At 52.4% G+C, this 26,367-nt stretch overlaps 11 protein-coding genes across 11 annotated transcripts; 8 read left to right on the top strand and 3 right to left on the bottom strand.

Annotated features, from left to right (window-relative positions):
• Positions 1 to 1,887, top strand: CC77DRAFT_1023804 (hypothetical protein). Its single transcript, XM_018525734.1, has 3 exons — positions 1 to 594; positions 668 to 1,086; positions 1,141 to 1,887. Exons 1-3 carry the CDS (start codon positions 224 to 226, stop codon positions 1,395 to 1,397), a joined length of 1,047 nt encoding a protein of 348 aa, XP_018381861.1. The 5' UTR covers positions 1 to 223; the 3' UTR covers positions 1,398 to 1,887.
• On the bottom strand, positions 1,667 to 4,425 carry CC77DRAFT_374319 (acyltransferase-domain-containing protein). The gene is made up of 2 exons (XM_018531418.1): positions 3,908 to 4,425; positions 1,667 to 3,854 (listed from the first exon to the last, which is right to left on the bottom strand). The coding sequence occupies exons 1-2, from the start codon at positions 4,195 to 4,197 to the stop codon at positions 1,889 to 1,891; spliced, it is 2,256 nt and encodes a 751-aa protein (XP_018381860.1). The 5' UTR covers positions 4,198 to 4,425; the 3' UTR covers positions 1,667 to 1,888.
• On the top strand, positions 4,199 to 5,606 carry CC77DRAFT_1043230 (hypothetical protein). The gene is made up of 3 exons (XM_018527307.1): positions 4,199 to 4,545; positions 4,649 to 4,912; positions 5,089 to 5,606. The coding sequence occupies exons 2-3, from the start codon at positions 4,683 to 4,685 to the stop codon at positions 5,399 to 5,401; spliced, it is 543 nt and encodes a 180-aa protein (XP_018381859.1). The 5' UTR covers positions 4,199 to 4,545; positions 4,649 to 4,682; the 3' UTR covers positions 5,402 to 5,606.
• Positions 5,607 to 5,926: 320 nt separating this feature from the next.
• Positions 5,927 to 6,815, top strand: CC77DRAFT_1034023 (hypothetical protein; the record flags this gene model as incomplete). The annotated part of the gene is made up of 2 exons (XM_018526838.1): positions 5,927 to 6,071; positions 6,136 to 6,815. The coding sequence occupies 2 exons, from the start codon at positions 5,927 to 5,929 to the stop codon at positions 6,813 to 6,815; spliced, it is 825 nt and encodes a 274-aa protein (XP_018381858.1).
• A 1,296-nt stretch (positions 6,816 to 8,111) lies between these two features.
• On the top strand, positions 8,112 to 10,348 carry CC77DRAFT_1023798 (pantothenate transporter liz1). Its single transcript, XM_018525733.1, has 6 exons — positions 8,112 to 8,224; positions 8,312 to 8,543; positions 8,596 to 8,937; positions 9,002 to 9,296; positions 9,346 to 9,758; positions 9,823 to 10,348. The coding sequence occupies exons 2-6, from the start codon at positions 8,317 to 8,319 to the stop codon at positions 10,049 to 10,051; spliced, it is 1,506 nt and encodes a 501-aa protein (XP_018381857.1). The 5' UTR covers positions 8,112 to 8,224; positions 8,312 to 8,316; the 3' UTR covers positions 10,052 to 10,348.
• Positions 10,349 to 10,582: 234 nt separating this feature from the next.
• Positions 10,583 to 13,151, top strand: CC77DRAFT_1023797 (magnesium transporter ALR2). The gene is made up of 2 exons (XM_018525732.1): positions 10,583 to 12,950; positions 12,999 to 13,151. Exons 1-2 carry the CDS (start codon positions 10,720 to 10,722, stop codon positions 13,060 to 13,062), a joined length of 2,295 nt encoding a protein of 764 aa, XP_018381856.1. The 5' UTR covers positions 10,583 to 10,719; the 3' UTR covers positions 13,063 to 13,151.
• Positions 13,152 to 15,009: 1,858 nt separating this feature from the next.
• CC77DRAFT_373194 (hypothetical protein) lies at positions 15,010 to 18,329 on the top strand. Its single transcript, XM_018531415.1, has 3 exons — positions 15,010 to 17,156; positions 17,207 to 17,599; positions 17,666 to 18,329. Exons 1-3 carry the CDS (start codon positions 15,248 to 15,250, stop codon positions 18,028 to 18,030), a joined length of 2,667 nt encoding a protein of 888 aa, XP_018381855.1. The 5' UTR covers positions 15,010 to 15,247; the 3' UTR covers positions 18,031 to 18,329.
• Positions 18,330 to 19,932, top strand: CC77DRAFT_373195 (hypothetical protein). The gene is made up of 5 exons (XM_018531416.1): positions 18,330 to 18,729; positions 18,780 to 19,036; positions 19,094 to 19,496; positions 19,543 to 19,648; positions 19,722 to 19,932. Exons 1-5 carry the CDS (start codon positions 18,629 to 18,631, stop codon positions 19,836 to 19,838), a joined length of 984 nt encoding a protein of 327 aa, XP_018381854.1. The 5' UTR covers positions 18,330 to 18,628; the 3' UTR covers positions 19,839 to 19,932.
• Positions 19,933 to 20,026: 94 nt separating this feature from the next.
• CC77DRAFT_1064896 (hypothetical protein) lies at positions 20,027 to 21,259 on the bottom strand (the record flags this gene model as incomplete). Its single annotated transcript, XM_018528768.1, has 2 exons — positions 20,027 to 20,707; positions 20,765 to 21,259. 2 exons carry the CDS (start codon positions 21,257 to 21,259, stop codon positions 20,027 to 20,029), a joined length of 1,176 nt encoding a protein of 391 aa, XP_018381853.1.
• A 1,223-nt stretch (positions 21,260 to 22,482) lies between these two features.
• CC77DRAFT_1023792 (hypothetical protein) lies at positions 22,483 to 23,594 on the top strand. The gene is made up of 3 exons (XM_018525731.1): positions 22,483 to 22,634; positions 22,685 to 22,975; positions 23,026 to 23,594. Exons 1-3 carry the CDS (start codon positions 22,506 to 22,508, stop codon positions 23,500 to 23,502), a joined length of 897 nt encoding a protein of 298 aa, XP_018381852.1. The 5' UTR covers positions 22,483 to 22,505; the 3' UTR covers positions 23,503 to 23,594.
• Positions 23,595 to 24,088: 494 nt separating this feature from the next.
• CC77DRAFT_374152 (mitochondrial carrier) lies at positions 24,089 to 25,841 on the bottom strand. Its single transcript, XM_018531417.1, has 3 exons — positions 25,393 to 25,841; positions 25,021 to 25,338; positions 24,089 to 24,767 (listed from the first exon to the last, which is right to left on the bottom strand). Exons 1-3 carry the CDS (start codon positions 25,465 to 25,467, stop codon positions 24,123 to 24,125), a joined length of 1,038 nt encoding a protein of 345 aa, XP_018381851.1. The 5' UTR covers positions 25,468 to 25,841; the 3' UTR covers positions 24,089 to 24,122.
• Positions 25,842 to 26,367: the final 526 nt, after the last annotated feature.

Genomic DNA, 26,367 nt, shown 5'->3' with positions numbered 1-26,367 from the left:
GCGGCATTACATGTACCCCAGAGTCACTGTTAGATGCAGATCGTTCCTACATACGTCCGTCTCCATGCATTGTAGATAATACGCGATTTGCTAGATCAAGTGGTGAATGTTGTGTAAGATCTATGACGTTGGACCCTTCCATGGTTCGCGACCCTAGTTCCTCCGCGTATCAACATCTAATCGATGCACGCCTCTCAACCTACTCTTGTGCAAATCTTCAGCCATGTCGACAGTACAACAAGACGAAGCGCCGCCCGCTATACGATTCAAGCGCCGCAAGATCGCGCATCCGAAGCGCGTCTTTGCCGAAGACGACGCGCCTACTGTCTCCGCCTCACATTTGCCCGATGCTGCGACTCTGGACGATGCGCAACCGCCGCCGAAAGAAACCAACGACGAAGAAGAGTCGGTTCCGAACTTAAAGGAAATATTGCGCAACCGAAAGCGCCCACGAGATCGCCTGAAGGAAACCGTACGCAAAGTAGAACCATCGCGGACTGATTCGGTGCAAGTAGAAGCACCCCGGCCAGACCAGTATACGAGTCGCTTCGTCGCGCAAACGGGGCAGGTCGTAGATCGCGATGACAGGCAGATGTAAGTGGACTGTCCAGAAGACTGTAAAATGCTCCAAGTAGGGCAACGTCAAGCACGGAGGCTAATGTGCTAGGTCGGAATATGTAGAAGCTCGCATGGCTGAAAAGAACTATCGCCAATACGGCTGGCCCATACCAAGTCATCTCCAGGCTTCTGTAGTAGCCATCGCACCAGACCTGCAACATACCTTTGCTTCGAGCGCAGCGGCGCATGGCACGTCCGCTAGCACTGGCAGTCCAGCGGATAACGAGCACAGCAACCGATTGGCGGCAGGCCAGGGCAAGCTTGAGGAAGTAGATCTGGGCCCAGAAGCTGCTGCACGCACGGAACAAGCCTGGAAACGATGGGACAAGGGCGAGCCTGAGCCGCCAGCAAGCAAAGCACGGCGAGACAAGTACGGCTACGCGTGGCGCAAGCCCAAAGCCAACGGGAAGACGGACGAAGATAAACGACGCGACCAAATGGTGGAGGCAGTGCTCCGAGAAGCTAAACGTATGTTCTCTCTCAACCTTACAATGACAATCCCCTGACTGACATATACTCCAGTCGACTTCTTCGACTCCACCACTCCCACAAACCCCCACGTCAACCCTTCCGTCAACACCGACGACGCCCTCGTCGAGCAATTTCGCTCCGAATACTACGAATCCATGCAAGCGAGACAACAAGCTCGCAAACCAGCTGCTCCCACCGTCAAGGGTGCGCCGCCGCCCATCACAGGCCCCAAGCTGGGTGGCAGCAAGAGCGCAAGAGCCAAGATGCACAAATTACAGCAAGAAGAGCTTGCAAAGAAGAAGAGGTAATGTTTGTTGCATGCATCTTTGCGTCGTGCGGTATCCCCGCATGTCATGTTGTCTGCATGTTTCTTGCCTGATTCAACAGCTGTCCTTACATTTTTCACGAGGCTTGCTGCCTTGTTCTAAGCATTCATTCTTATGCAGGAATGGTGATTTAACAGATTGTGTAGCGGTGCAATAACGAACGATGGACGTGTGCTCGAGCGATGGGAATGGAGGGGCACGGATGTTGAGAAGACGACTTGGTACAGCAAGTAAGGAAAGGAGTGTTCGAGCTGCTGTATGTTTCTGGGTATGTTCCCGGTACAGCAAACGCTGGCGACATCGCTATTCACATGACTAGTGTCCGAGGAGGATTCCTTGCTGCGATTCGAAAGATAATATGTTCGTGTCTTACATACAAGCAAACAGACATGCCCAACGCCTAGCCGTGTATATCTTAACCCTAATTATGCTGTGTCCTGAACACTTGTCCATAGCAATCATAAGAAATTATCTCAAAGCTTCCTCGGTGCAGCGACTGGTTTTTTTGCAGTCCCGTTCGCTGCAGGGGTCTTCTTCACAGTCCCATTCGTACCTGAGGCTATTTTGCTGGGAGCTTTCTTCGCTGGCGTAGAGATGGCATCCATCTTCTTTGCCAACTCTCCCGTCTTCTTGACCGCTTGCCCCTTATCCACCTTCTGGGGCACTTGCACAGCGCCACTAGGCGTGACTTTGATTGGCACTCCACCTGCTGTCATGAATGTTGTTCCCTTTTTCTCCTGAGCTTTTTCAATCTCATCCTTACCAACTTTGATCTTGACACCGTTTTTCATGGTGAGTGTACCGGTTTTCTTAGCTTGCTCGACTTCTGTTTGAGGCACCTTGATCATGACACCCGAAGCGGTCATCATTTCTTTCATCGGGCCTGTAGGTGTCGGGGCTGGCTTCTTAGTTGCCGCTGACGTAGAGTTTATTCGGGCGTGTGCGGCGGTGCCTGGCTTTGGTGCAGCAGCAGTGGTAGGCTTCTTTGCGGATGACGTTGGAAGGTTGATGGCACTCTGGGCTCGTCTTGCGGCCGGGGTGGTGGCGGTTGGCGTTTCCAAGGTCTTCGTAGGTGCACCTGGGATTGCTGTGCTTGCTCTTCTCATCCCATTTGGCATTACAGCGCCACTTGCTATCGCTGTTTCCTTGACTAACTTGGCCAGGTTTTCTTGCGTAAGACGCTGGACTTCGGGAACTTCTTTTGGTCCTGCTGCCTGTGCGGCGCCCATCTGCGCAGCGCCTTCTATCATCTTTTCCAGTTGTTCTGGACTTGGTAGGCCTTTCATCTCGCCACCTTGACCTAGCAGCGTCTTGATGTGATTCTCGAAGAACTCTTTGCCGCCAGGTATGGGTAGGTCTGCAGGCGAAGCGCCGTAGGCTACTGTCAAGGCCATCATGACGGACGTTATCGGTGCGAAAATTTTGACGAACTCGTTCCAATTTCCTGACTTGACTTCTGTCTCAATCTGCACCGCCGGCCGCGGCACTGTTCGAATGGTCTTGCTTCCGTTGCCTCTGCTGCTCTCACTCTTGGTATCCATATCCAAATGGTTCTTCCAGAAGTCTTCTGCAGGAAAGCGAGTGTGGCGACTGAAATATTCGAGCATATAGTCCTTCTCCCTCCATCGGTTTCTCAGCCAGACCTCAAAAGCGTGCGTATTCTCGTATGGGATATCATCGAGATGAAATCGTCGCCAATGCATGTTTACTGATTTCGGAGGTCTTCCCTCGAAGAAAGAAGAGCGCAAGGTAAAGATATCCTGACCAAATTGACCTTCTGGTACACCTTCGTATGCGATGGTGCAGTCGTACAGCCAATCGGTGGTTTCTCTCAACTCGTTCAGACAGAACTTGAGACCAGTGCTGCGTGGGAGTAGTTGGTGCTTCATATCCTGCAAACCATTCTTCTGTGCCCATTTCTGACTCTTCTCGCGTGTGGTTTTAGACAGGTTGGTCCCTTCCGGGAATATGATTAGCCACATAGGATCTCCCTTCTTGTTCAGCTTGGTCAGATGTTTCTTGAATGTTCGTTGATCCTCCTCCCATTTCCTGGATAAGAAGATGAAATTGTAGAACTGAGCACCCCACCCAATGATAGGGATATTCTTCAATGACTCTTTCAGGATAATGTAGATGAAACCGTGCATGTTGTTTGTGTAAGCAATCCACCAGAGGTATAGCCAGTCAGTGTAGAGTTGGTGGTTGGCCATGAGAACCAGGCGATCAGCAAAGTTACATTGTAGAGATCCGTCTTTGCGCTTGATGAGTTGACCGACCATACTGGAGTCGCCAGATACACGGACGACAGTTGGGGCCCACCATTGGGTTAAACAGGTGATCAAGATGGCAAAACATTCCTTAGTGTATGCCATGTACCCATCGTAGAACTGCGGGTCAATGAGCTTCAGCGGCGCGCCCAGGAATTGAGATGCGCTTATACTGTTGTGCGTTAGTTGGTGTGTATCTGGAGACTGGCACAGAGATATGCTTACGCCAGAACGCCAGACAAGAACGTTGAGGCTAACGTGAAGGCGCGTTCAGCCTGTGTTAACTCTCCAAAACGCGGTGGTCCAGCTGGATGCGCCTCGACATTTTCTTTCGAAATCCTTAATCCAGCACCAAGGTCATCTTTCTTCTTCCTCTGGACGGCAGCTGGTACTGGCCGCTTGGATGCTGATTGGCTGGTTGGGGTCGGCTTTGGAGCCGTCGCCTTCTTCACAGGGGGTTTCGCAGCCGGCGACTTGGTGACGACCGGCTTCTTCGTAACATTAGCAGGCGACATCTTTCACAATTCGCACACGAGCGAACATTGAAGCTCAAACGTCAAGCACGACTACCAGCACCAGTGGCGGGTTACCCGCGACGTCAGTGCAGGGCAACGGTTCGAGATCAAGATGGATGCTCCACTTGCGCGTCGTCAACCCCTGTCAGCGAGCCGTCGGATGACGTCGATGTGTGGCGGCGTGCGACCAAGTCAGCAAGCAAGATATTCGAAGCACCGGTACCCCTTCGTTAGGTCATTAAGCTACTTCAGTAACACTATACTCGCTCCGGTAGACACCAATTCTTAAGACTGCCTCCACTGCATCCCTTCTTCCAGGAATCACATCATACACTCACAAAAATAACGGTACGTTAAATCTTTACAGCTGTCGACCCGGGCGCATGTTCGAGTAGTGCACGCGAGCAGCTTTCAAATATCCATCTGAACCTGGAGCTGATAAACATTACAGATTTGACTCGAAACTAGACATCACATCCTTTAACATGCCCGCAGCCTCAGTAGCATCCGCGCCCGTCAAGCGCACCGCCAACAAGACCACCGCCTCTAGGTCTGCGAAGAAGCCGGCTCAGAGTGCGAACAAGAAGCCTCAGACAAACGGCGCAACCAACGGAGCGTCGCAAGCTCAGATGTCACCATACACTATCATGGCTTCGAGAATCGCGAACCGCGTTGCGGAGATGGCGGAGAACATGACTTTTGTTGAGCGTGAGAAGTGAGTTTCCCTGAAATTTCTCAGATTTCCTTGAATTTCCTCTGGCAGCGTTTCTCTGGTTCTGGGTCCGACGGCGTTGAAAACCAGGGCTGCGCTACCATCTACCGACAAAAACTTGAACCCCTATTGCGCTATCTGTTATCCCGACGTGCATCTGCTAACAAGACCTTCCATAGGCCCCAACCACAGCAGCAACAACAACAACAATCTGCTCCATCAAACTCTGGAAAGAAGCCACCCCGGAAACTCGAGATGCGCATGCCTAACAACGGCGCCTCCCCAACCAACATCACGTTCAGCGCACCTTTCCTCGACAACACCCTCGCCAAGCTACTCACGCTCCAAAACCGCATGTTGACAGTCAGTAACGACATCGCAGCGTGTGAGGATGTAGACGACAAGACCAAGCAAGAGCAGTTTGCCCAGAGCGCAGAATTGAGTCGTATCATTGCGCTAATCTGCGCCGAGAAGGCTAGACAAGGTGCTTAGTTTGTAATGTTTTGTCCAAAGCAATGAGTAGTAATGAGCGTTTCTTCTTTTTCAATGGCGTTATCGGATATGTAACGAAAAGGTTTCCATAGTAATAGCGCACTTTGTACGAATAGCATGATCGACGAAAGACATAATAATGACTTGAACGACAAACATACAATATTGTGATACTCAGCCTCAGCCATGTACGGCATAGCTGACCAGTGATATGCCATCGCATAAAGCTATTACACAAGCTAAAACCTGCACCAGAGATCGCCATCCAGGACTTTGGTTCAGGCCCACTTTGCCGTGCCACAACAACGTCATTTGACGCGGGGCGGCAGCGAGCCCCCCTGCATGCTACGGGTAGCGAAACCGGTTCAAGTTGTGGTGGCGCTAGAGGTATTCATCATCGGCCATCATGGTCTGGGGTCCGGCAGTCTAGATTTTGGGAGCTCTCTTACGATACTACCATAGCTCTTCCTTAGACCTAGTTTTCGATCACAATTGAAATCTGAAGCTTGCTATACGATCTGCAGAATGACGAGCTTCATCTCAAATATCATCTGGAACTCAGTGGAGGGTTTCGTAGACGCTGGAAAGAAGACGGCGGGCGAATATGGAGGGAATGCACTTATCAAGGTTGGAGACATGATTGAGAATAGCGGAAGGAGCGTAGGAAACGGTATGTTGACCCTTATCTTGCCCGGCCACGTATGTTTCTTCAAGACTCACTGACATGCGTCTAGGGATCGAGAAAAAAGCAACGAACTATGGCAGTGCAATCACTGGACAAACATACAAACCGACGGGCAAAGCCCTCCCCTCTACAGCACGAAAGCCTGCGATCAAGCGCTCGAACTCGACCCCTGCGAGCAACAAGCCGACTACCAGTGGAGTACCCATAGGCGCAAAGAAGTACCCGGGAAACAACCAAGTCAATGGCGCAATCGGAGGAGCGAAGAAGACCGTCGGTGGTGTAGCAGGCGGCGCTTCCAGAGTCACTGGGGGAGTTGTAGGTCGCGCAAATAGCACAGTGGGCAACGTAACAAGCAACGCCACAAAGGCCACCGGAGGCCTCGTAGGTGGTGGTCAGAAAGCTATTGGTGGAGCCACGAGATCCATTCCACCCTTCAAAGGTCCCGGAGCCACACCAAACAAGACTCTTCCAAAGGCTTTTCCAGACACCAACAACATGCCGAAACCCACATACCCAACGACCAAGAAGGCAGCGGTTAAGCCCGGTATGCCAAAGCCGTTTACACCGCCTGTCGAGCAGAAGAAGCCGGATCCAAAGAAGCCTTATCCGGGGACAAACACGTTGCCAGGAACGAGTAGGACACCAGTGCAACAGCAGAAGTACAAGCCGCTACCGACGTTGGGTCCGCAGGTTAAGCAAGGGCAGACTATGACGCACCTTGCTATATAAGAATAAGGAAACGTGTGTGATCTAGTTTTATAAGGAGTTCGTATGGCGTTAGGATATGGAGAGTACTAGTGTAAGATTGTGTAAAGACCTATAGGCATGCTTTCAAGGCAGCTGTTCAATGGATACCAGTATCCTTGGAATTTCTCGTACTGTACTGACCATTGAGATGCCACTCGAGCAACAGTAGGAAGACGTGCGTGGGACAATACTCTGCTTCGCTCTTGCCTTATTTCCTCACACGTGGCTAGCGGTAAGCAGACTCCACTCAAACCTCATAAACTTCGCCAGGACTCAAACGCAATTAGTGTCTTTCTTATCCTATACGACTCTGCTACTTTAAGCCACTCTTTATTTACCCGTACTACGAGCTGTTCCCATACAGCATACTCACGGCCATGGCACGGCATCAGCCTTTGATCTTGGAGTTCTTCAGACCCGTTTTCTCAAGGAGAATCGCCGGTGAATTGGGATTCACTCGACGCAGGGACCGATAAATGGTGAAAAGAATGTATCGAAGACGAAACCGCACTCTCTACGCCACCACCTACATGACTTCAGGCTCACAAAGCATCGCAATTTAGAAGACGATAACGAGTCGTCTTTCAATAGCAGGATATAGCCTGCCTGTGCCAACGCCCAGGATTCTCCCGATAATACCGTATGTCCAACGTACGAATGCATACACGCAGGCAGGATGCAACCAAAGTACCCAGTTCTACACACATACCTCTTGTAGTATACAAACTAGACTACAAATTCGACACATGCACCAAGCCTTGACAGAGGGCATCGCGAAATGGGGACGAGTATTCAGGTCGACCAGAGTATTGAATGTTTGTTTGCTCTGGCATGTGAAGAAGGGCATGTCTTCACCAGTGAGTTCTCTTTTGTTCTGGAATGTTGTTGGCGTAGTAATGGCTATGTAGAATCCTCTACTGTGACTGTGACAAAGATGCACTAAAGAAGCTATTCTGGAAAAGCATACCACAGAGGAGATTGGCCGTGCTACTGATGAAATGGTAGATGGTTGTCGTCTACATGAATTCAGCGTCCTCCCAATTGGGCATCGTGGTCATGGTTAATTTATCCGGTTGCATAGTGACATGACACTACATTTATCTCGCCACAGGACCCTAACACCAATGACGATTGTAAGGACCCATTTATTGGTCTACGCTACAGACGGTGACTCTACTTCGTTGAGGATTTCGTACATAGACTTCGGCCGCAATCCGGTGTGCGGGCCTAGTTCCGCCCAAAGGACCTCAACCCCAATGTCGATCTCCCCACCCACACCCCACATCGTCACACCTTATTCCCGAAGCAGCTACTATACACGCCTATCATGAAGCTGTGTGGTGTAGTCGTACCGATCTCGGCACTTTTTTAAGCCTTTCGGCACGAGTCTTGTGAGTGCTTATACTTCCGCTCCCCTGCTGATGTTCCGCTTTTGCCTGCTGTGCTTTATTCCAAGAGAGACTGAGATTGCGCGCCAGCGACAATGCGGCTGTTCACATCGAAAGAGTCCGAACCCAAGGACGAGAATGGGGAGAAGAAGATCGAATCGATCAAAGACAATGGAGATATCGAAGCAGTACCAGCCGCGCAAGTGGCAGATGAAATCGACCCAGTAGTCGAGAAGCGCGTGCGACGAAAGTTGGACACGCACATCGTCCCGTTGCTTTCCGCCTTATATCTGCTCGCTTTCTTGGACAGATCGAACATTGGGTATACGAAATCGAATCTAACACTTGAGGTCATTGCTAACGTCGAGTACCAGAAACGCCCGTATCGCAGGGATGGAAGATGATCTTGGTCTCAGTAGTCCGCAGTACCAGTGGCTTCTGACCATCTTCTATATCTCCTATATCGTCTTCGGGTTCCTCGCGATAATGTGGAAAGTGATACCCCCACATATGTGGGCTGCGGGCTGCGTTTTCGTCTGGGGCCTCGTTTCGACCGTGCAAGCAGCGACAACCTCGTGGGGAGGAATGATGGCATGCCGATTCATCATGGGAGCTGCAGAAATCGCTTATGGTCCTGGTGTCCCATTCTTACTCTCGTTCTTTTATTTGAGGCACGAACTTGGGCTAAGATGTGGACTATTTTTATCAGCCGCTCCGTAAGTGATTCTTGTCTACAAACTGCAAGTGAGCCATGTACTGACTTCATATGCCCGCCTTTAGATTGGCAAATACTTTCGCAGGCGCGTTGGCATACGGTATCACCAGTGGTAACCCCGGAATGGCAAAGTGGAGAGTTTTGTTCTTGGTGGAGGGATTACCGACAGTGGTGATGTCCGCAGTCGCGTTCTTCTTTCTGCCAGACAGCCCAGAGAAGGCAAAGTTCTTGACAGAGGAAGAGAAGGCGGTTGCGAGAGCTCGTGGTGTGGCACAGGCTGGCGCCGCGACCAGAATCGGAAGCATCGACTGGAAAGAGATTCTGGAGGGGCTGATGGATGTGAAAGGCTGGATCCTCGGTGTAAGTCCATGGACTTGAAATGATAGTGCTTAACTGACATCAACAACAGCTTATGTACTTCAGTGGAAACGTCGCATTCTCATCCTTGCCGGTCTTCCTGCCCACAATTCTTAAAGAAATGGGGTTTTCGAGTGTCAACGCACAGGGGTTGACAGCACCACCTTTTTTCCTCTCTTTTATCACCGTTATAGTTACATGCTATATCGCAGACCGGACACAGCAGCGCGGCATCACGATCGCAATACTTACGGCCATTGGAGGAATCGGATATGTGATTCTGGCTACAACCAAGAGCGTGGCAGCCAGGTATTTTGGAGTCTTTCTGGCTGCTGCCGGCATTTTCCCAGCTATTGGGAATATTCTTCCATGGGTCACAAACAATCAGGGCTCTGATACGAGGAGAGGCTTTGGTATTGTCATCCTGAACCTGGTTGGGCAATGTGGACCTTTGTTAGGAACGAGGTAAGTTGTGTCTGTACGAAACACATGTGAGACATACACTGACTTTGTACCTCCACCTTCACAGGCTGTACCCCACATCTGAGGGACCTTTGTATGTGAAAGGCCAGTCTATATGCGCAGGGTTTATGTTTCTGTTCTGCCTACTGTCTCTCTTGCTGAGGACTATTCTTGTGTGGGAGAACAAGAAACTAGATCGCAAGTATGGAACGCTGCAAGAGGCGGCAGCGCGCGGTGAAGGCAAACGAAGAGTAGGCGTCGAAAACTACGGGCCCAGTTTTCGATATGTTTTGTAGAGCTACCAATGATGAATCAAGCCGTTATCTCACTGCTGCGCCACTCGATATGGTAGAGTGGCGGGGTATGATGCATATACAGCGTGTGGTGCTGGATCGAGAGATGTCCTTTGCTCCTTTCAATCTATTGACGACTAGTGACGCATGGAATTACCGTTAGAGGACGGAGTAGGAAGAACAAGCGTAATGGCGTCGAATCAAAACGCTAGGGACATGCAGGATTGCGATGTCCCGGCGCGACCTAATCGGGCTATTGAGCACGCGACTGATGTTACCTAGGTACTTGAGCAGCCCCCAGACTCATGCTGAGATGACATGGCAATCGGAGTCGGGATGGAAGTGCAACATGATAGAGTTTGTGAAAAGCTTGAAGGGCATTGGCATGAGTGAGATCCACCTGATGGTTCACACATGCGAACATGCCGAACAGCAAAGTTGGAGAGGCTAGACTGGGGCTAGACCCACATCCTGGGCACGGACATCCAATAATAACGTCACTGCCAGCCAGGTTCAAGATGAATATCGCAGGAACTCCACACTCTGCACTTCTTACGCGCTTTTCGCCCAACCGCCTTCGTGTCTACATCCCAGTGGCTCCTCACTGCTGCACCTCCTTGTCATACAGCACTAGATCTGCCATTGTTATCTTGATACGCGCTTGCCCTGCAATGGCATCGAATCCAGGCCCTTCGTCCGCGGCTGCTGCAGCATCCGACAACTCGTCGCGTCCAGGGCTAGAAGCTTCATCTGCGCCACCAAAGAAGAAGAAGACTCACCGTGGCGGAAAGAAGAGGCGCAACCGGCGTCAGTCCTTTGCTGCGGGAGCCGACCTGGCACAAGGCGACTCGATGGATGAACGTCCAAGCTTGGCAAATGTCGCCAGCCATGGCCAGTCGCGAGGAAGCAACCGCTTTTACCGCACCCACAGCAACCTCAGCAACACGAGCCTCGAGAGCGAAGCGCTCTTGGATCACAGAGAACAACCGACTATCCGAACGCGCAGACCGAGCGTACCTGTAACGTCCATGTACCAGCCGAGGGCAAGTCAGTCCAACGCCAACGTACCCCAACGCCTCCAAGCATCCGACTCATATGGCCGCTCCCGGCTGTCGCATACCCCTGAAGAGATCCAAGACAGTGATGCCGACGAAGATGCGAACGACAGAACGCCCCTGATGGCCTCTTCTCAGCGCGACATCAGGACAGGCACTAGCTATGGCTCCAACAGCGGCAAACCCCGAAGAGGAAGCAAGACGTCCATGAAGAGCCCAAAGCATATGCCCACGCCCGAACACAGGCCTGACCTGTTCACGCAACACCACCACTCTGCGACCAACCTCGACGAGTACGATGTCAACAACCCCCCGTCTGTTCCCACCAGCCCTGCCTTCGAGGCCGCCAGTGGCCTAGACGATGTCATGCTCCCGACAGATCTAGACCACATGTCTGACCCGGGAAGAGCCAACAGTCCGTCTCGCGATGCGCTCATCGATATCGATGAGGATGGTCACTCGGGTTCGCCTCCTGGTCCCGGCGACTTCAGACGCCGTATGACGACTTCTGGGCTTGAAGACGTCTGCTTCCCACACGAGGCTATGTCTGAGATGGGACACGAAGATTACATGAACGCTCCTACGACTGGCGAGCCAACGAGTCGCCGAAGACGCCGTCGCTGGCCCAATCTCGATGTTCTACAAGCTTGGGCACATGAGGAGAAGGAGCAGCGGACTATTGAGGGCATGCGCATGCGCAAGGTTAGTGAGCCGCTCATGGTAGAAGGACGTCTCCGACCAAGGCGACGCGTCTGGCATCGCGAGGACAGCGACGCTCCCTACCGCTTCACCTATTTCAACGAGACTTTCGACAACACAATTCACTCTCAAAGCATTAGCGAACTTTTGCAACCTGGACAGAGTTTCAGGAACCTCTTCGTCCCTGACCCGCCAATTTTGGACGACGATAGTGATTCTTCAGACACGGAGGATGACATGCTGCACGCAGGCCCCAACGGATACGCCTCTCGGACAACAACGCGTTCAACCTCGAAGGCAGAGGGTAAGTATTCTTCCGGTGAGCAAACCCGCTCGACTACACCCCGACCCACAGACGCCCCCAAGAATGATCAGCCTGAAGCCGAGAAGCCGAAGCGCTATGGCCCACGGCCTGCCTGGTGGTTGGATGTCATGTCCCCCACGGAGACTGAGATGAAGGTCATTTCTAAGACGTTTGGCATCCATCCATTGACATCAGAAGACATTCTGATGCAAGAGCAACGTGAGAAGGTCGAGCTTTTCAAGCACTACTACTTCATCAACTACCGTACCTTTGAGCAGGACGAGAACAGTGAAGACTATCTAGAGCCTGTCAACCTGTATGTTGTTGTGTTCAGAGAAGGTGTAATAAGCTTCCACTTCTCTATGACACCGCATCCTGCGAACGTCCGTCGCCGTATTCGTCAACTCTCAGATTACCTTGTTCTATCTCCCGACTGGATCTCGTATGCCATTATCGATGATGTCACCGATGCTTATGCGCCTATGATACAGAAGATCGAAGAAGAGGTTGATGATATTGACGAGGCTATACTGCGACTTCATTCGAGCGAAGAGGAACAGGAAGCTGAGAAAGAAAAGTCATACAGCTACAACAATCCGCACTACGACGAGCCTCCCGAGGTGAAGTCGCAGCAGGAAAGTGGCCGAGACATGTTGCGACGCGTTGGAGAATGCAGAAAGAAGGTTATGAGCCTCTACCGCTTGTTGGGTAACAAGGCCGATGTCATCAAGGGTTTCGCGAAGCGCTGCAACGAGCAGTGGGACATTGCACCTCGCAATGAGATCGGCATGTACCTTGGAGATATCCAAGATCACATTGTAACCATGACGGGCAATCTAGGGCACTACGAGAAGTAAGTTGAACTTGAACAATTATAGACCCATGAACTAACCCGCTTCTCAGCCTCCTCTCTCGTGCTCACAGCAACTATCTCGCTCAGATCAACATCAGGATGAACGAACGTCAAGAAAAGACATCTGACATTCTGGGTAAGCTTACAGTGCTCGGAACGATTGTCCTGCCAATGAATGTTGTGACGGGTATCTGGGGTATGAACTGGTGAGTCAAGTCGCCCGGCCTTGGTATAATCACATACTAACCAGCTTTAGTCTCGTTCCCGGTCAAGACATTGAGAATCTCAACTGGTTTTGGGCCATTACTGGAGGCCTCATCACCTTCGGTCTCCTCTGCTACTTCATCGCAAAGAGAGTGTATGGTATCGTTTGATAGAGCAGGAGAAAAGCGTAGATTGCTATTTGGTTGGAAGAATACATTGTACCACGCGGCGTTTGGGATGGCTTTGACGCGCACCGGGTCGCTCTTGGGCTAATTTGGATGGAGACAGTACACACGTTTGTTTTTGTACTACCACGTATAGACATGATGGTTGTCGTTCAACTAATATGTGAAACTCGTTTGCTCTCCACACGTCCATGTGCCTTTGACAGTGAGGCTCCAACTCACTGTCCGTTCAGACTGAAAGTAGATTTGTGCACCCACTTGGCCCCCACTGTCACCCCTCTTTTACGCAAGCACACACGGGAAGCCGCATGGATTAGATAGTATCCGTCTCGAACTACCGGCAACTTTGTGTTTCCGGTGAATGGAGGGTCGCATAAGCCGCAGAGTCGTGTAGGGGAGCTGAGACATGTCCAATAGTCATCATGCAGCTGGTTTCAGTGTGCTAACGCGTAGGTAGATGTGGTCACCTCGAAAGACATGATGAGCCGTTTCACCGGACCAAAAGGGAGCCTTCCACGGCGCGATTGCAGGAATGTGTGTTTGCTATCTGGTGGTCGTGAGAGCGTGTACAAGGGCTTTCAGGCAGTGGACAGATATTTGCATGGAAAAGCCTGTTAGGTACTGATTCGATCTTTACAGCACTCTGATGTACGTCTCCATCGATCGAAGTACGTCGGGTGCAAACACGGCCTTTTGTACGAGGTTCTGGGTTATTGTTCGCAAGGCCGCAAGGTGCTCAATACGTTGGGCAGACGTCTTGTCAGTCACTACCCAGAGGTGTCGGCGAGTTTGCGGTCAAGGGAAAAAACCGTCAAGAGCCTCAATGATGCGTTTTCCCGTTGATGGCGTCAAGAAGACGGTCTTCCGGAGCGTTGTACATGAGTTTTGCAGGGTAACCCTTGGTGTATTGGGTCGCTTCACTTTTGGGCTTCGCATGCGGTACCGCAGGAAAGTTTTGTCTTGCAGCTAGGTTCCAAGTTGGGCCCAAGTCGTGTCTTTATCACGGTTTTGGCTATGGTGGAGTCACAGGCAGCAGAGTTGGCAGCGGAGGCGCAGTCAGCGGCATGAGTCGTTGTCAGCCGCTCGAACTGCAAAGGCCATGGGCAGTATGGGCACCGTCCACATGCTCGAGCGCTCACCGTATGCGGGGCTATGCGCATAGGTGATGGCGCAATGTCCGGTGAGTTCTATGTTCCCACAAAAAGAAACTTCTAGCGAATGTGACAAGTTGCAGGCAGTGGTTCGCATGATGTGCGATGCGCGCGCTCCCGTCGTGGCTCGATGGTAGGGCTGCGACGGCGCGGTGAGCCCATCTTGTCTGCAAAGAGGGTGAGGCAGACAGATAGACAGACAGACTTTCGTCGGATGTGCACTGCCTGACTATGCCAGTATTTAGTCGGAGAAAAGTGGTTTTGGCACACATGGTGCAGCGTGCAATCAGTTGAGGTGGTGCGCAGTGGCCTTGACGTCATCCCCAGGGTACCTCCTCCAGCCTCTGGGCAGGCCAGAATCAAGTCTTCTGACGGGTTCCGCTATTCTTGACACTTGACGTCTTCGTCCCTACTCCGGTTCACCCTCTTATTACCCCACCTCCGTTTGCTATCGCAGTGCTACCAGCATCGCGCATCCCCAACGATAGTGAGTGTGTTGATCACCACGCTCGCCAATCACCCCAGGCCCGCCAACGTGCGATCGACGCCTGCGAGTACCCGCCAGCCGCCCTCGCTCAGCCGTACGCAGTCACCCAACGCAGCGACTCATAGCGACTGGCTCAGTAGGCGAGCACCAGACGCCAGAGTCTACAAACATTCCTGTCCTGTCCTCGTCCCCATCTGCACCACTTCTCACCACACTGCAACTTACCCCACTACTTGACTTTCCACGAACCCACGCCGCAGCATGTCGGTCATCTACAAGAGAAGCGAGCGCGAGCGCGAGTGGGACACCACGTCGGCGCGTGGAAGCGGCGCTGGCTATACCACGGTGAGGCGCTACAAGGTGCCCGACCACAGCCTCGAGGAAGACACGTACGAATCCGAGATGCGCCTCGTCCACCGTGGCCGCGACGACTTCGAAGACCGCCGCTCCGTCAAAGATTATGTCATTGAACGTCATCAAGAGCCTGCTCGAGAAGTGAGACACTACCACTACACCGAACGCGAGCGCGAAGTCTCCCCTCAGCGTTCCGAGTACAGAATTCAGCGCGAGTATGAGCGCTCCCCGTCGCCCGCCCGAACCGAGATTCGCATCTCCCGCGACTACGAGCGCGACCGGGAAATCTTCCCACGCGAACAGCAGCCCTATGAACTGGAGAAGTACTCGAGGTCTACTGAGTATTTCCGCCCCGAGCCGATCCCCCAACCACCACCCCAGCCCATCTACATCCGCAATGAAGCCCCCCAGCCCATGCAGATGCAGATGCAACCTATTATTATTCGGGAGGAGGCCCCGCAACCCATCATCATCCGCGAGCGCATTCAAGAACCAGCCTATGAGCTTGTTGAGCGCACTACTGAAGAAGACAGACAGGTCGCTCGTCCGCGTCACGAGGAAGACTATTACTACGAGCGCAGGGTCAAGGAAATCGACCGAGGTGGTCGTTACGACGAGAGATACGCCGACGAGCGCGAATATGATCATCGATGGGGAGATAAGAACTACTACAGCGACGATGATATTTACATCCACAAAGAGAAAGACACGTGGGGTGGAAGCGAGACCCGAACTAAGCGTGATGTTGCTGCGGGCGCTCTTGCCGGAGTTGCTGCAGGACAGATCATCAGACATCATCGCAAGAGGAAGGGTGAAGCCGCTGGAGGCAACATCGGGAATGCCCTTGGCTACGGCACATTGGGTGCTGTGAGTGCTGTGGCCCTCGATAGATTTAACAACCGTGATAGATCTCGGTCTGTTTCTTCTGAGCGAGGCAGGGGCAGCCGACGCGGCAAGTCTCGTCACCGCAGCAAGTCTCGAGTAAAGGAGTTGGGCACGCTTGCCGCTCTCGCTGGTGTTGGAGCCCTCGCCTATGCCGCTGGACAGAGGAACAAGAACAAGACGGCGGTCAAAGAGGAGACAGTCACGGTCATAGAAGACCGCCACCGAAGCAGGTCGCGTCACGGAGGTCGATCACGCTCTAGGAAGAGCCGAAGAAGACATAGGTCCGTCTCAGCTGTTGGATCTGACAGGGGTAGGTCTCGTAGCACGAGCAAACACCTAGATCCTGAGCACCGTAACAACAGAGCAGCGCAAGTCGGTCTTGCCACTGCTGCTGTAGCCGGTCTCGCTGCACGTAGCCGCAGCAAGTCTCGAAAGCGCAAGGGCAAAAGATCGCCCAGCCGAATCCGACAGGGCGTGCCAATCGCTGCTGCTGGTGTCGCCGGCGCAGCTGTTACTGGACTATATGAGAAACGCAAGGCTAAGAAGGAGGCTAGGGCGGCATCGCGGTCCAAATCAAGGTCGCGCTCAAGGTCGAGGTCAGTGCTCTCCCGCCTTACCGGACGTAGCCGTAGCAGGCGTGGAAGTACAGTGAGTGAACCTGTTTTAGTAGAGTACGGTGGTGATCCGGTATACACCGATCGCCCGGCCAGAAGTCGAAGCCGGAGCCGGAGCCGGGACCGAAGCCGTACGCACCGTAGCAGAAGACGACGAAGCTCTTCGTCATCTGATGGTCGAAGTCGGAGCCGAAGCAAGAGTCGAGCACGAACGGTCGCAGAGACGGCGGCGGTTGCTGGTGTTGCTGGTTTGGCTGCTCATGAAGCAGCAAAGCGACGCGACCGTAAGAAGGCCGAGAAGGAAGCTGAACGACGACGTGAGTCCACCCCTCGCCCATACCGCAATTAGCATACTCAACATCACCAGGCGAGGATGATTCAGCCTACTCCACTGGTACCTACAGCCCCTATGATAGTCCCACGCCATCCACTGCCCATCCTAACGACTCTCGTTTCTTCCCTGAATCGAACTACTTCCCCCCTCCCCCTACTGCTCCAGTAGACCACAACCCAAACAACCCATACCCTCCGTACAATCCGGCAGATTACCCTCCCCCTCCAAGCGCATATGAGCCAAATCATCCATCACAGTTTGTCAACCCACCGCACGAAGATCTACATCTCGGTAATCCGTATGCTCCTCAACACCAACAACAACATGAACCCTACTATGGTCAGCCACGACGTGGGGGTGACAATGTGAGTGCTCCAGTTCCTGATCATGGCGGTAACGAGCACTATAACTTCGCTTCTGCGCGTGGTGGGTTGAGGCCGATGCCTGCCCATGAATTGGATAGCCTTGCTGATACTAGAACAGGTCCCGTAGACGAACCGCGTAGCCCAAGCCCGACGCCAACAGAGGAGAAGAGCGTCAAATTTGACCTGAACCCACAAGAGGAACCCCCGCGGGAGCCGTCACGGGAGCCTTCGCCTGACTCTGATAGGGAGCATAGACACAGGGACGACCACAGCCACAAACGTCACAGACGCCGTAAAGATGACGACCGATCAGACATTACGAGAGAGTCTGGTAGAGCACGCAAGAGACGTCATAGGTCTGAGAGTCCTGGGTCTGATGCGTCTGACGCCACCATTGAACTCCCACCACGGTTTGACGAGCGTGGGCGTCAGCAGCCTGAGGATCCGCTGGCGAAGCAATTGGAGAGTGTCTTGCAAAGCATATTCCGATAGCGTCTTTTGCTCGAGTAGTCTTCTTTCTGTCATGTATTCTCTTTTTCTACGTCGTTTGCTCACAAAGAATGTGTTCCGTATTTTTGACTCATCTATTCCCTATATCTGGAGACTTTGTATATGGCGTTCTAAGATGGTTTCGATCATGATAATGAGGTTACGATATCACGGTGTCAAGATGCATTCTTGTTCTCATTCCTAATACTATTCCCTTGGTACATACGTAATAAATGTTATCTTCTTTTGTTTGCAAGATGGGCTCAACTCTTGGTGAAGACTATTAAGGATCTCGAAGATGTCGCACAGATGGCCACGACTGGACTGCTTGACTACAGCCTCGTTAGTACCTGAGACCCAATCGTGACTGCCTACCCTGAGAAACTGAGAGTTGAGTGGTGAAGTCTGTTGGCTTTGTTGGCGCGCCTTCCCTGCTGTTGTCACGGCTGCTCCTTTTGTAAGCATTGCAACTCGGCGCGACGAGAAACCTCATCCTCACGCCCGCAGCCGCACCCTTTCAACAACACCTTCCTATCGCTCTCGAATCGATCTCCCTTACTCTCCTCATATCGTACCGCACTGGCGCTGCTTACTCGTCGATATGCTTGTCCCACGCTACTTCTTGTTCTTCGCCGCGTTGTTGACACTCTTGGTGACAGCGCTACCCGCCACTGCTGAACCACCATTTCCGCCGTGCGTCGGGTAAGCTACAGAGCTAAAATTATGTGAAACAAGAAATTTAATGTGCACAGTGGCTCGATTTACTTTACCGCTCACACCATAGACAGCCTGCTATTCCAAAATCCAGACCTCTACCACGATCTCTACGTCTTCAAATGCATCACCACGATCGTTCTTACTGCAGATAGCGGCGGTGAAGCAGCCAATCACACTCGTTTGCTAGAGCTTGAGCGTGGTCTCGAAAATGCTTACAAGTTCATGTCTGATGTGTCATCTGGTGATGCAGATGACAACCAGTCTGTGTCTGCTCTCACAGAGGCAACAACACGTGAGGCACCGCAAGACTTCTTGATTACGTGCAACGGAACTGAACAAAGTGTCGCAGTTGCCAACGATACGACGGCCCAGATTGGGGAGCACACAGTCTCCGTCTCTCCACTTCTCGGACGCTCGAATGTACAGATCATTTACCTTCGCCTTCCCCAGAGCGAATACTTCGGGAAAGGATACAATGCGTATTCTGAAGAGTCACTAGCCAAACTATACAACTCGGAGATACCGCAAATCTCTACGACGGACGGAAAGGTCACCTACACTCTTCAGCATGTAAAGGACATCATCGCAACGATCATCAGGGATAGACGGGCAAACGACATCCATATGCTGAACTACTTCGAAGCTCTCAACACCGATGAGGGCGATCAGCTCGACCATGCCGACCGCATTGTCTCTGCCAAGCTTGTGATGAACGTCATGGAGGACATGGGTTTCAATGGAAATGTCAAGGTGTATGTGTATGCTCACGGGCAGTGGAAGGCTGGCTGACATTACCAGATACGCAAGCGACTCATTACGCATGTTGCGAAACAACCTCAACACACCAGACTACATCAAGAAGGTCGATGCATTCTTCGAATACGCTAAGCATGATCCTGATATGGTACACTCATCACCTATACTGTCCACTTCGCAGCCGGAGTTACATCTAGTTTGCATTGCTAACATCAGTACAGTGTCAGAGTCTTGATGAGTGCGGTCAGAGGCGCCAGAACTTGGATGTCTCCAAGACTAAATACGCCGAGGTAGACCATGTCGCTGAGTTTCTGAAGCGGGAATACTACGTCGAATAAGCCTCTTTAGTGTTTATTCCAGGTGAAGACATGAACCAGAGAAGGACACATCCAGAACCGATGATGATATTCTGTCCATGATGAAAAGGACGTTGTAATAAGCTTGATGTGCTACATCATATACCGTGAATGAATTGAGATCACGTAAACATTGCTCGCTTAACGCCTGATATGCAAGTTTGAAACCTTTACTCCTCTTCCTTCTTCCAGCCCGACTTGCGCTTAATGTCGAATTCCACCGGACTTAACCTACGTGCTTGAATACCCGACGGAGACTCAGGCGGCGTGACAGTCTTTGCACCCATCTCGTCGTCGTCCTCGGGCTCCCAAGCCCTCTGTTTCGCTAGCAGAGCTGCAAGTTTGGGATCCACACCCATGCGTTCCGGCACCGGTGGAGGCACCTTTCTTGGTCCACCTGTCTTCCTCAGTCCCGCCTTTGAATCCATAGCTGCTGGTACAACGGGCGGAACCTGACCCTTGAGCTCTCGCATGATGGGCATATCAGACGGCGCAATTGCACCACCTAGACGCGCAAATGGCGCTGGACTTGAAGGTGACATGGGTATGCCCGAAGTTGTGGGTGTGTCGGGGATATCTTGGGATTCGTGAATAGGCACGCTGCGGCCACCTAGTTTGAAGCGGCCAATCTTCTGTTCGCCGACGGGAGGGAGGGCGTAGTTTGTTTCCCTGGATACCGTAGCGGGCTTGGGTGCTGGTGGGGGACGGGGAGCAGATTTGGCGACTGCGAGCTTGGGAACTGGAGCTGGAGCAGGAGGTGGTGGTGGTGGCATGCTCTTCATAGGTGGAGTGGCGGGTGGTGAGGGCGGCGCAGCTGTCCTTATTGAGACGTCTGTTCTGGTAGATCGGATCTGTGGAAGGAGTGAGGTTAGTAGATGCTGCTTCCAATCTTCAATGCCTGAACCTACTGCGTCTTCTTGGTATTTCCTCTCCATATGTTCCAATCTTGCAGACTCTCTCAATGCTCTCTGCATTTCTTCCTCCTCCTCTTTCTTCTTCCGTGCGGCTTCGTCCAAGGACTTTTGAATCATGATCTGCATGTCCTGGTCCAGCCTTTCTTGCAGTTGTCTTTCGTATTCTGCTTTACTCTGCCTTTCGACTTCTCTTGTGCGTGCCTCCTCTGCTGCCATCTTCTTTTCGTGTTCTCTTCGGCTTCTCTCTCTGGCTCGTTCTTCAGCTTCCCTTTCAGCCCGCCGCTTTTCCTCTGCTGCCTTCTTCTTCTCCTGTTCTCTACGACTTCTCTCCCTGGCTTGTTCCTCGGCCTCTTTCTCGGCCCGCCATTTTTCATCTGCTAGCCTGCGGTTCTTCTCTAGGAGTTCTCTCTCACCACGTCGCAGAGCCTCCTCGTTTTCTGCGGCTTCCCTGCGTTTGAATTCTCTCTCCCTCTCCAGGTCGCGGCGCATAGCGGCTTCTTCGTTTTCGCGGAGACATCTACTGCAGATTCCGTTCTCATTCCAAGTTTTTATCGTGCAGCGGTCTTTTGTTTTAGGGTTCTCACGGTCACAGCTGACGCTAGTTCTTTCGAAGTAGGGGCAGTTGTATGTGTCGACATGATCATTCTGTTTGTGGCCGCACTCGAGTATTGTTATTGTGTACCTGCACATCTTGGGCGTAGATGTGGATGGGCTGAGAGACGAACACGAAGGTAAGTCGGCAGTGTACGATGGGGTATAGAGAGGGGTTGTGGAGAGGAAAACTAGGAAATGTTGTGATAGCAGTGATTAATACTTATACGCCGAGGATATTGACCGCCCCCATGTACTAGTGAAGTGCTGCAGGAGTGATGGCCTCGTACACGTAGCTGCATCATATGACTCTGAAACAAGGCTGGAAGAAGCGGATGCTGTTCTAAGCCTGTGAAGGCACCGGATTGACATACAAACATCAGTACAACTCATCAAACAGCGGTCGCGGCTGCGTCCGCGCAGAGCGCCGTCAATGAGGCGAGCAGCGGCCGATTGGCCAGATGCACTGTCTGCGGTGTCTCTCCACCTACGACGGCACAGAAAGAGAGATCCTGTGCGTTCCTCAGCCCACCGACTGCTACTCCCAAAAGTTGCAAGGTCGCGAGGTGCTCCCAGCTCATGTGTTAGCAGACCCACAGTTTTATCAGACGTGGTTGACCGCCGTAGGCGCATTCCATCAGCATCGATGCGGCTCTGTACCGAGCCATTTTCGCTCACAGGCTAACACGGGGACATTGCCAGCAAAGGAACCCGCAGGCTAGAATGTCGCCTATGCCAGAGAAAAATGAAGCTCCCGCAGTGTGCAGAGACGACACCATGCAAGACGACGGTGTCGGTGGGGATAGCTACGTGGCGGGCTCAGCTATACTGGGCATGGTTGGATGCAGCAGAGGCGGTAATGTGTTTCAAACAGCGAGTTCGTAGACCCATGCATGCTCGGGAGAGCGGCGATCAGGTAATACTATCGATCATATCCAGCATGAAGCGATGTTTGAGAAGACCTGAACTATGCGGAGTAAGAGTGAAGAGGCGTGCAAGGCCGGATGGAGTGGGGTGTTGAGAGCAGCCAATCAGAGGCGGCTGATTGTAACGGCCCCTGTAGATTGACTTGGCATTTCGGATGAGCTTCATCGTTGACATCTTCAATCGACGCCATCGCCTCCAGCCCGCAGCACAACCCACCATGGCCTCAAGACTCGTCCCCCTCGCATGCAGGATTGCCCCACGGGCCTCGCGACAGTTCCAGAGGGCTCAATGGCGGGCTTTCAGCGTATCGCGGCCGTCATGGAACGAGAGCGGCTCGCTCAACGTCGTATGTCTTTTCTGTGTCTTGCGCTGAAAGCCGAGCTGACATATCTGTAGCACCGCGACACGCCCCAAAACAACCTCAAAATTCCCTTCAAGTTCACGCCACAAAATGAGGAACTCATCCAAGAGATTGTCTCCCGATACCCCTCGCAGTACAAGAAGGCCGCCGTAATGCCGCTCCTCGACCTGGGACAACGCCAGCACGGATTCTGCAGCATCAGCGTCATGAACGAGGTTGCGCGGATACTGGAGATGCCACCAATGCGTGTGTACGAAGTTGCGACTTTCTACACCATGTACAACCGGGACCCAGTGGGCAAGTTCCACGTCCAGGTCTGCACAACTGTGGGTTGACTCTATGCTTGGCGTCAAGGGCAGCAGCTGACAGCATCTAGACCCCATGCATGCTTTGCGACAGTGACTCCGTTATGAAGGCTTGCGAAGACGTCTTGGGTGTACACCACGGCGAGACTACTGCGGATGGCCTCTTCACTTTCTCAGAGGTAGAATGCCTTGGTGCATGTGCGAACGCGCCTATGGTCCAAATTAACGACGACTACTACGAGGACCTCACATACGACTCAACAGTCAACCTGCTTAAGGCTCTCAAGCACGCCGCTCAAACCACCGGTGCGCAGCCCGGAGACAAGGGCCTGGCGAGTGGATCTGGCAAGGGATCGCTCAACGTAGAGGCAGGTGCTGGCGAGGCTCTCGCCAACCAGCAGGGACGAGAATACGCGGCTGGCGGTGCCAAGCTACCATCACCAGGACCATTGAGCGGAAGGAAGAGCTGTGAGCCAGCAGGCGGTCTCACTTGCTTGACAAGTGAGCCCTGGGGCAACGAGACTTTGAGGAAGGACGGTGAGCTATAGAGGGTTTTTGTAAATACTGTAACATCTTCCCTTGCATCCAGAGTAAAAGTCTTGGGGGGCTGATCTTCTAGCAGCGTCATGTAGACCATCTCAAATACCAAATTTGTTCAACAATCTACATGCACATGTGTCACAAGTTGATGTTAATGTATAAGTGGTTACATTATTCCTGACTTCTCAATATTGTACAAGCCATGCCATGTTCACTCATTGGACTCGAATGCTTCTATATATCATCCATAATTGTTCCTTGCCGAGTTCGTTTTCGACTCCTAAAACGATTAAAATAGAAATGTGCATGCAATGTTGTGCAACCTGCAATGGCTACAATCCTGTCAAACGCCTTCGCTATATCCATGGGACGGGGTTCCCAAAAACAAAACCCCCCAAGCCGTGCCGGTCCCAAATGCAATGCTGATGTGTTGTAATCAAGGCTGTCGTTGGCGTTATACAATGTCACCTGCTGTCGGTAGACGATGTCGTGTATCTAACTTTTCGGAAAAGATTCTTCGTCATGAGATTCCTGCCGTCTTGTCCGGAGAGTACTCGTGATGCGAAGTGAGAAGTAAATGCGCTGGGCTGTAGTTCGGTTCGATAATGGTCATGTTGGACTGTTTGTCCTACAAAAAGCCCGAGTTCAACTTGCCCATCAGCAGGTCTCGTGTCATCTCGAAGCTGAGCCAACTGCTAGCCATGCTGGGCGCGACCTTGAGAAGGTTGGGTACGATACCCTTGTAGAGACCCCTAAAGCCTTCAGTCTTGATGATCTGCTTGATAGCATCGCCAATTCCCGCATACTGGTACCCCATGCCACTCATGGTGTTGATCTGGAATCTCCGCCGCAGAACATCAAACGGGTATGTGATGGTCTGCGCGACAGCACCGGAGACGGCACCTGCTCCTAGCTTGCCAATAGCACCGGGATCCTTCTGGCCGTCGCGTGTGAATTTTGTACGGGCAATCTCGTAGACCATGAAATTAAGGCCGACATACGGTGCGACACCTGCCACGGTGGGAAGGATGCCACGATATAGCGCCGGAATGCCACCCTCGGTCTTGTACATATTCGCAAGCAACGCCCACATGCCCGGTAACTTCTGGCCAGCTTCCTTCTTGAGATCGGAAAACGATGCGGATTGAATGGATAGACGGGTGCGGACGATATCGAGCGGGTAAGTGAAGGTTACGGATGTGATACCAGCAAGACCACCACAGAGTAGTCGCTGATAGGCATCGAGGGGCGCGCCTGGTTCGCTCTCGAAGAACTAGGGCAAGTCAGCTATGAGAAATTGGGGAAAATCCCGTTACCATCATTCTCATTGAAATTCCTTGATGTCCTCGTGCACCCCTAAAGCGCTCTCCGTTTCTCCGGCTCTCAGGTCCTTCCCAACTTACCGTCACCCCTCTCCTTTCTGATTCCTCCCTTACCTTGTTCCTCCTGACGCAGAGTTCATGAAGCAAATCGCTCGCGAGAAACCAAAAAAAAAAAAGACGTTGTAGGAAAGAGTAATGACTTACTCGCTTATAGACGTTGTATGCGCTGAATTGCACAGCAGAGTATGGCACAATGCGTATACAGTTGGTACCGTTTCCGGCCATGAAGCCTCTCCAGCCCTCTTCCCTCCACATCTTAGCCAGTGCCTTGGGGACCGACATTTTGTATTCTTCGCGACCAACACTCTGGACCTGAAACAAGATCTTAAGGCGTTCGAGCGGGGATACGACGGTTCGAGATACAGCGCCCGCTACGCCGCCAGCAACAAAAGAAGCCAGGACTGGCTGCGCGAAGACCTGGCGAATGCGCTGCAGGCTGGTGATGTCTGGCGTGCCGAGGGGCTACGATGAGGGGTCAATTGGCATTTTGTGAGTAGAAGTGTGTCCTGTACTTACTTTTATGCCCTTGCCCGGTTCGTCGCTCATGATTGCGGGTGCTTGCGATTGCGGCTTCTCTGATGGTTTCGACATGGCTCAAGTCGACGTTACTGGAAACGTGGCGCTGTTGCCCTAGAAAGTGCAGTGTGTATTGTCCGGACAGGGACAGGTTCTATCGAAGCAAAGAAAAGATCGCGCGACGGAATGTCGAGGTCATCGGAAGTTGGTGTTGCTGAGGTGAAGACAGATTTCCGGCCGTATGGGGTGAGCAGGACTTGTCGATTCACAATGGGTTCGATCTTCCATGCAAGGCAGTTTTCAGATGAGTGCGTAGAGGTGTCTTCGCGCGCGTGTCATGGGTATTGCGGCTCGTTAGTGTTGTCGTGTTTGGATGGTTTGGTAGTGGAGATTTGAGGATACCGCGGGAGGAAGGAGCAGATTTTAGGCTAGCGCCACCAACCAACGAATGCCATCAGACATGCTTATAACAACCACGGTACTCGCTGTCAGCCCGGTCTTTCGCGACTCGATACTTGGCCCCGGTTGACACCTGTCATCGTCTGTTCCCGGGGTCAGCCCCTTGATGGGGCTGACTACGAGTCCACTAGAATCACAGGGCTGACCCCAAGTCACAATGATTCGACGCGCATCATAGCAACACGTCAGGGGAACACAAGGGCAGGTCGAGGGAAACTGGCGTTGCGCCTCAGTCACCCCTTACTAGGCATGACAGTCAGCTGCGCGCAGTCACCCCCTTTATATCAGCTGTTGTTAGAGACGCAGCAGGTCGTTGTCCTGTAGTTATGCTGCTCATGACCTTGGTACGCTCTGTTCGTCTGAGATGGTTGTCGTCACATGCGGAACCGTCTCGCTTCCGGAATGCTACCGCTCTGTCACCACATATCACGAAGGCATCCAGAGTATACACTTTCCTGAGCACACGACCCCACACCCAGTTAAGATAGCGTCCTCACTAGACTCTAGAGGACAGCG

Source organism: Alternaria alternata (genome assembly GCF_001642055.1).
Source record: "Alternaria alternata strain SRC1lrK2f unplaced genomic scaffold CC77scaffold_21, whole genome shotgun sequence".
NCBI classification, from domain to species: Eukaryota; Fungi; Ascomycota; class Dothideomycetes; order Pleosporales; family Pleosporaceae; genus Alternaria; species Alternaria alternata.
Note: the sequence above shows the minus strand (reverse complement) of the source record. Positions and strands in the feature narration are given on the sequence as shown.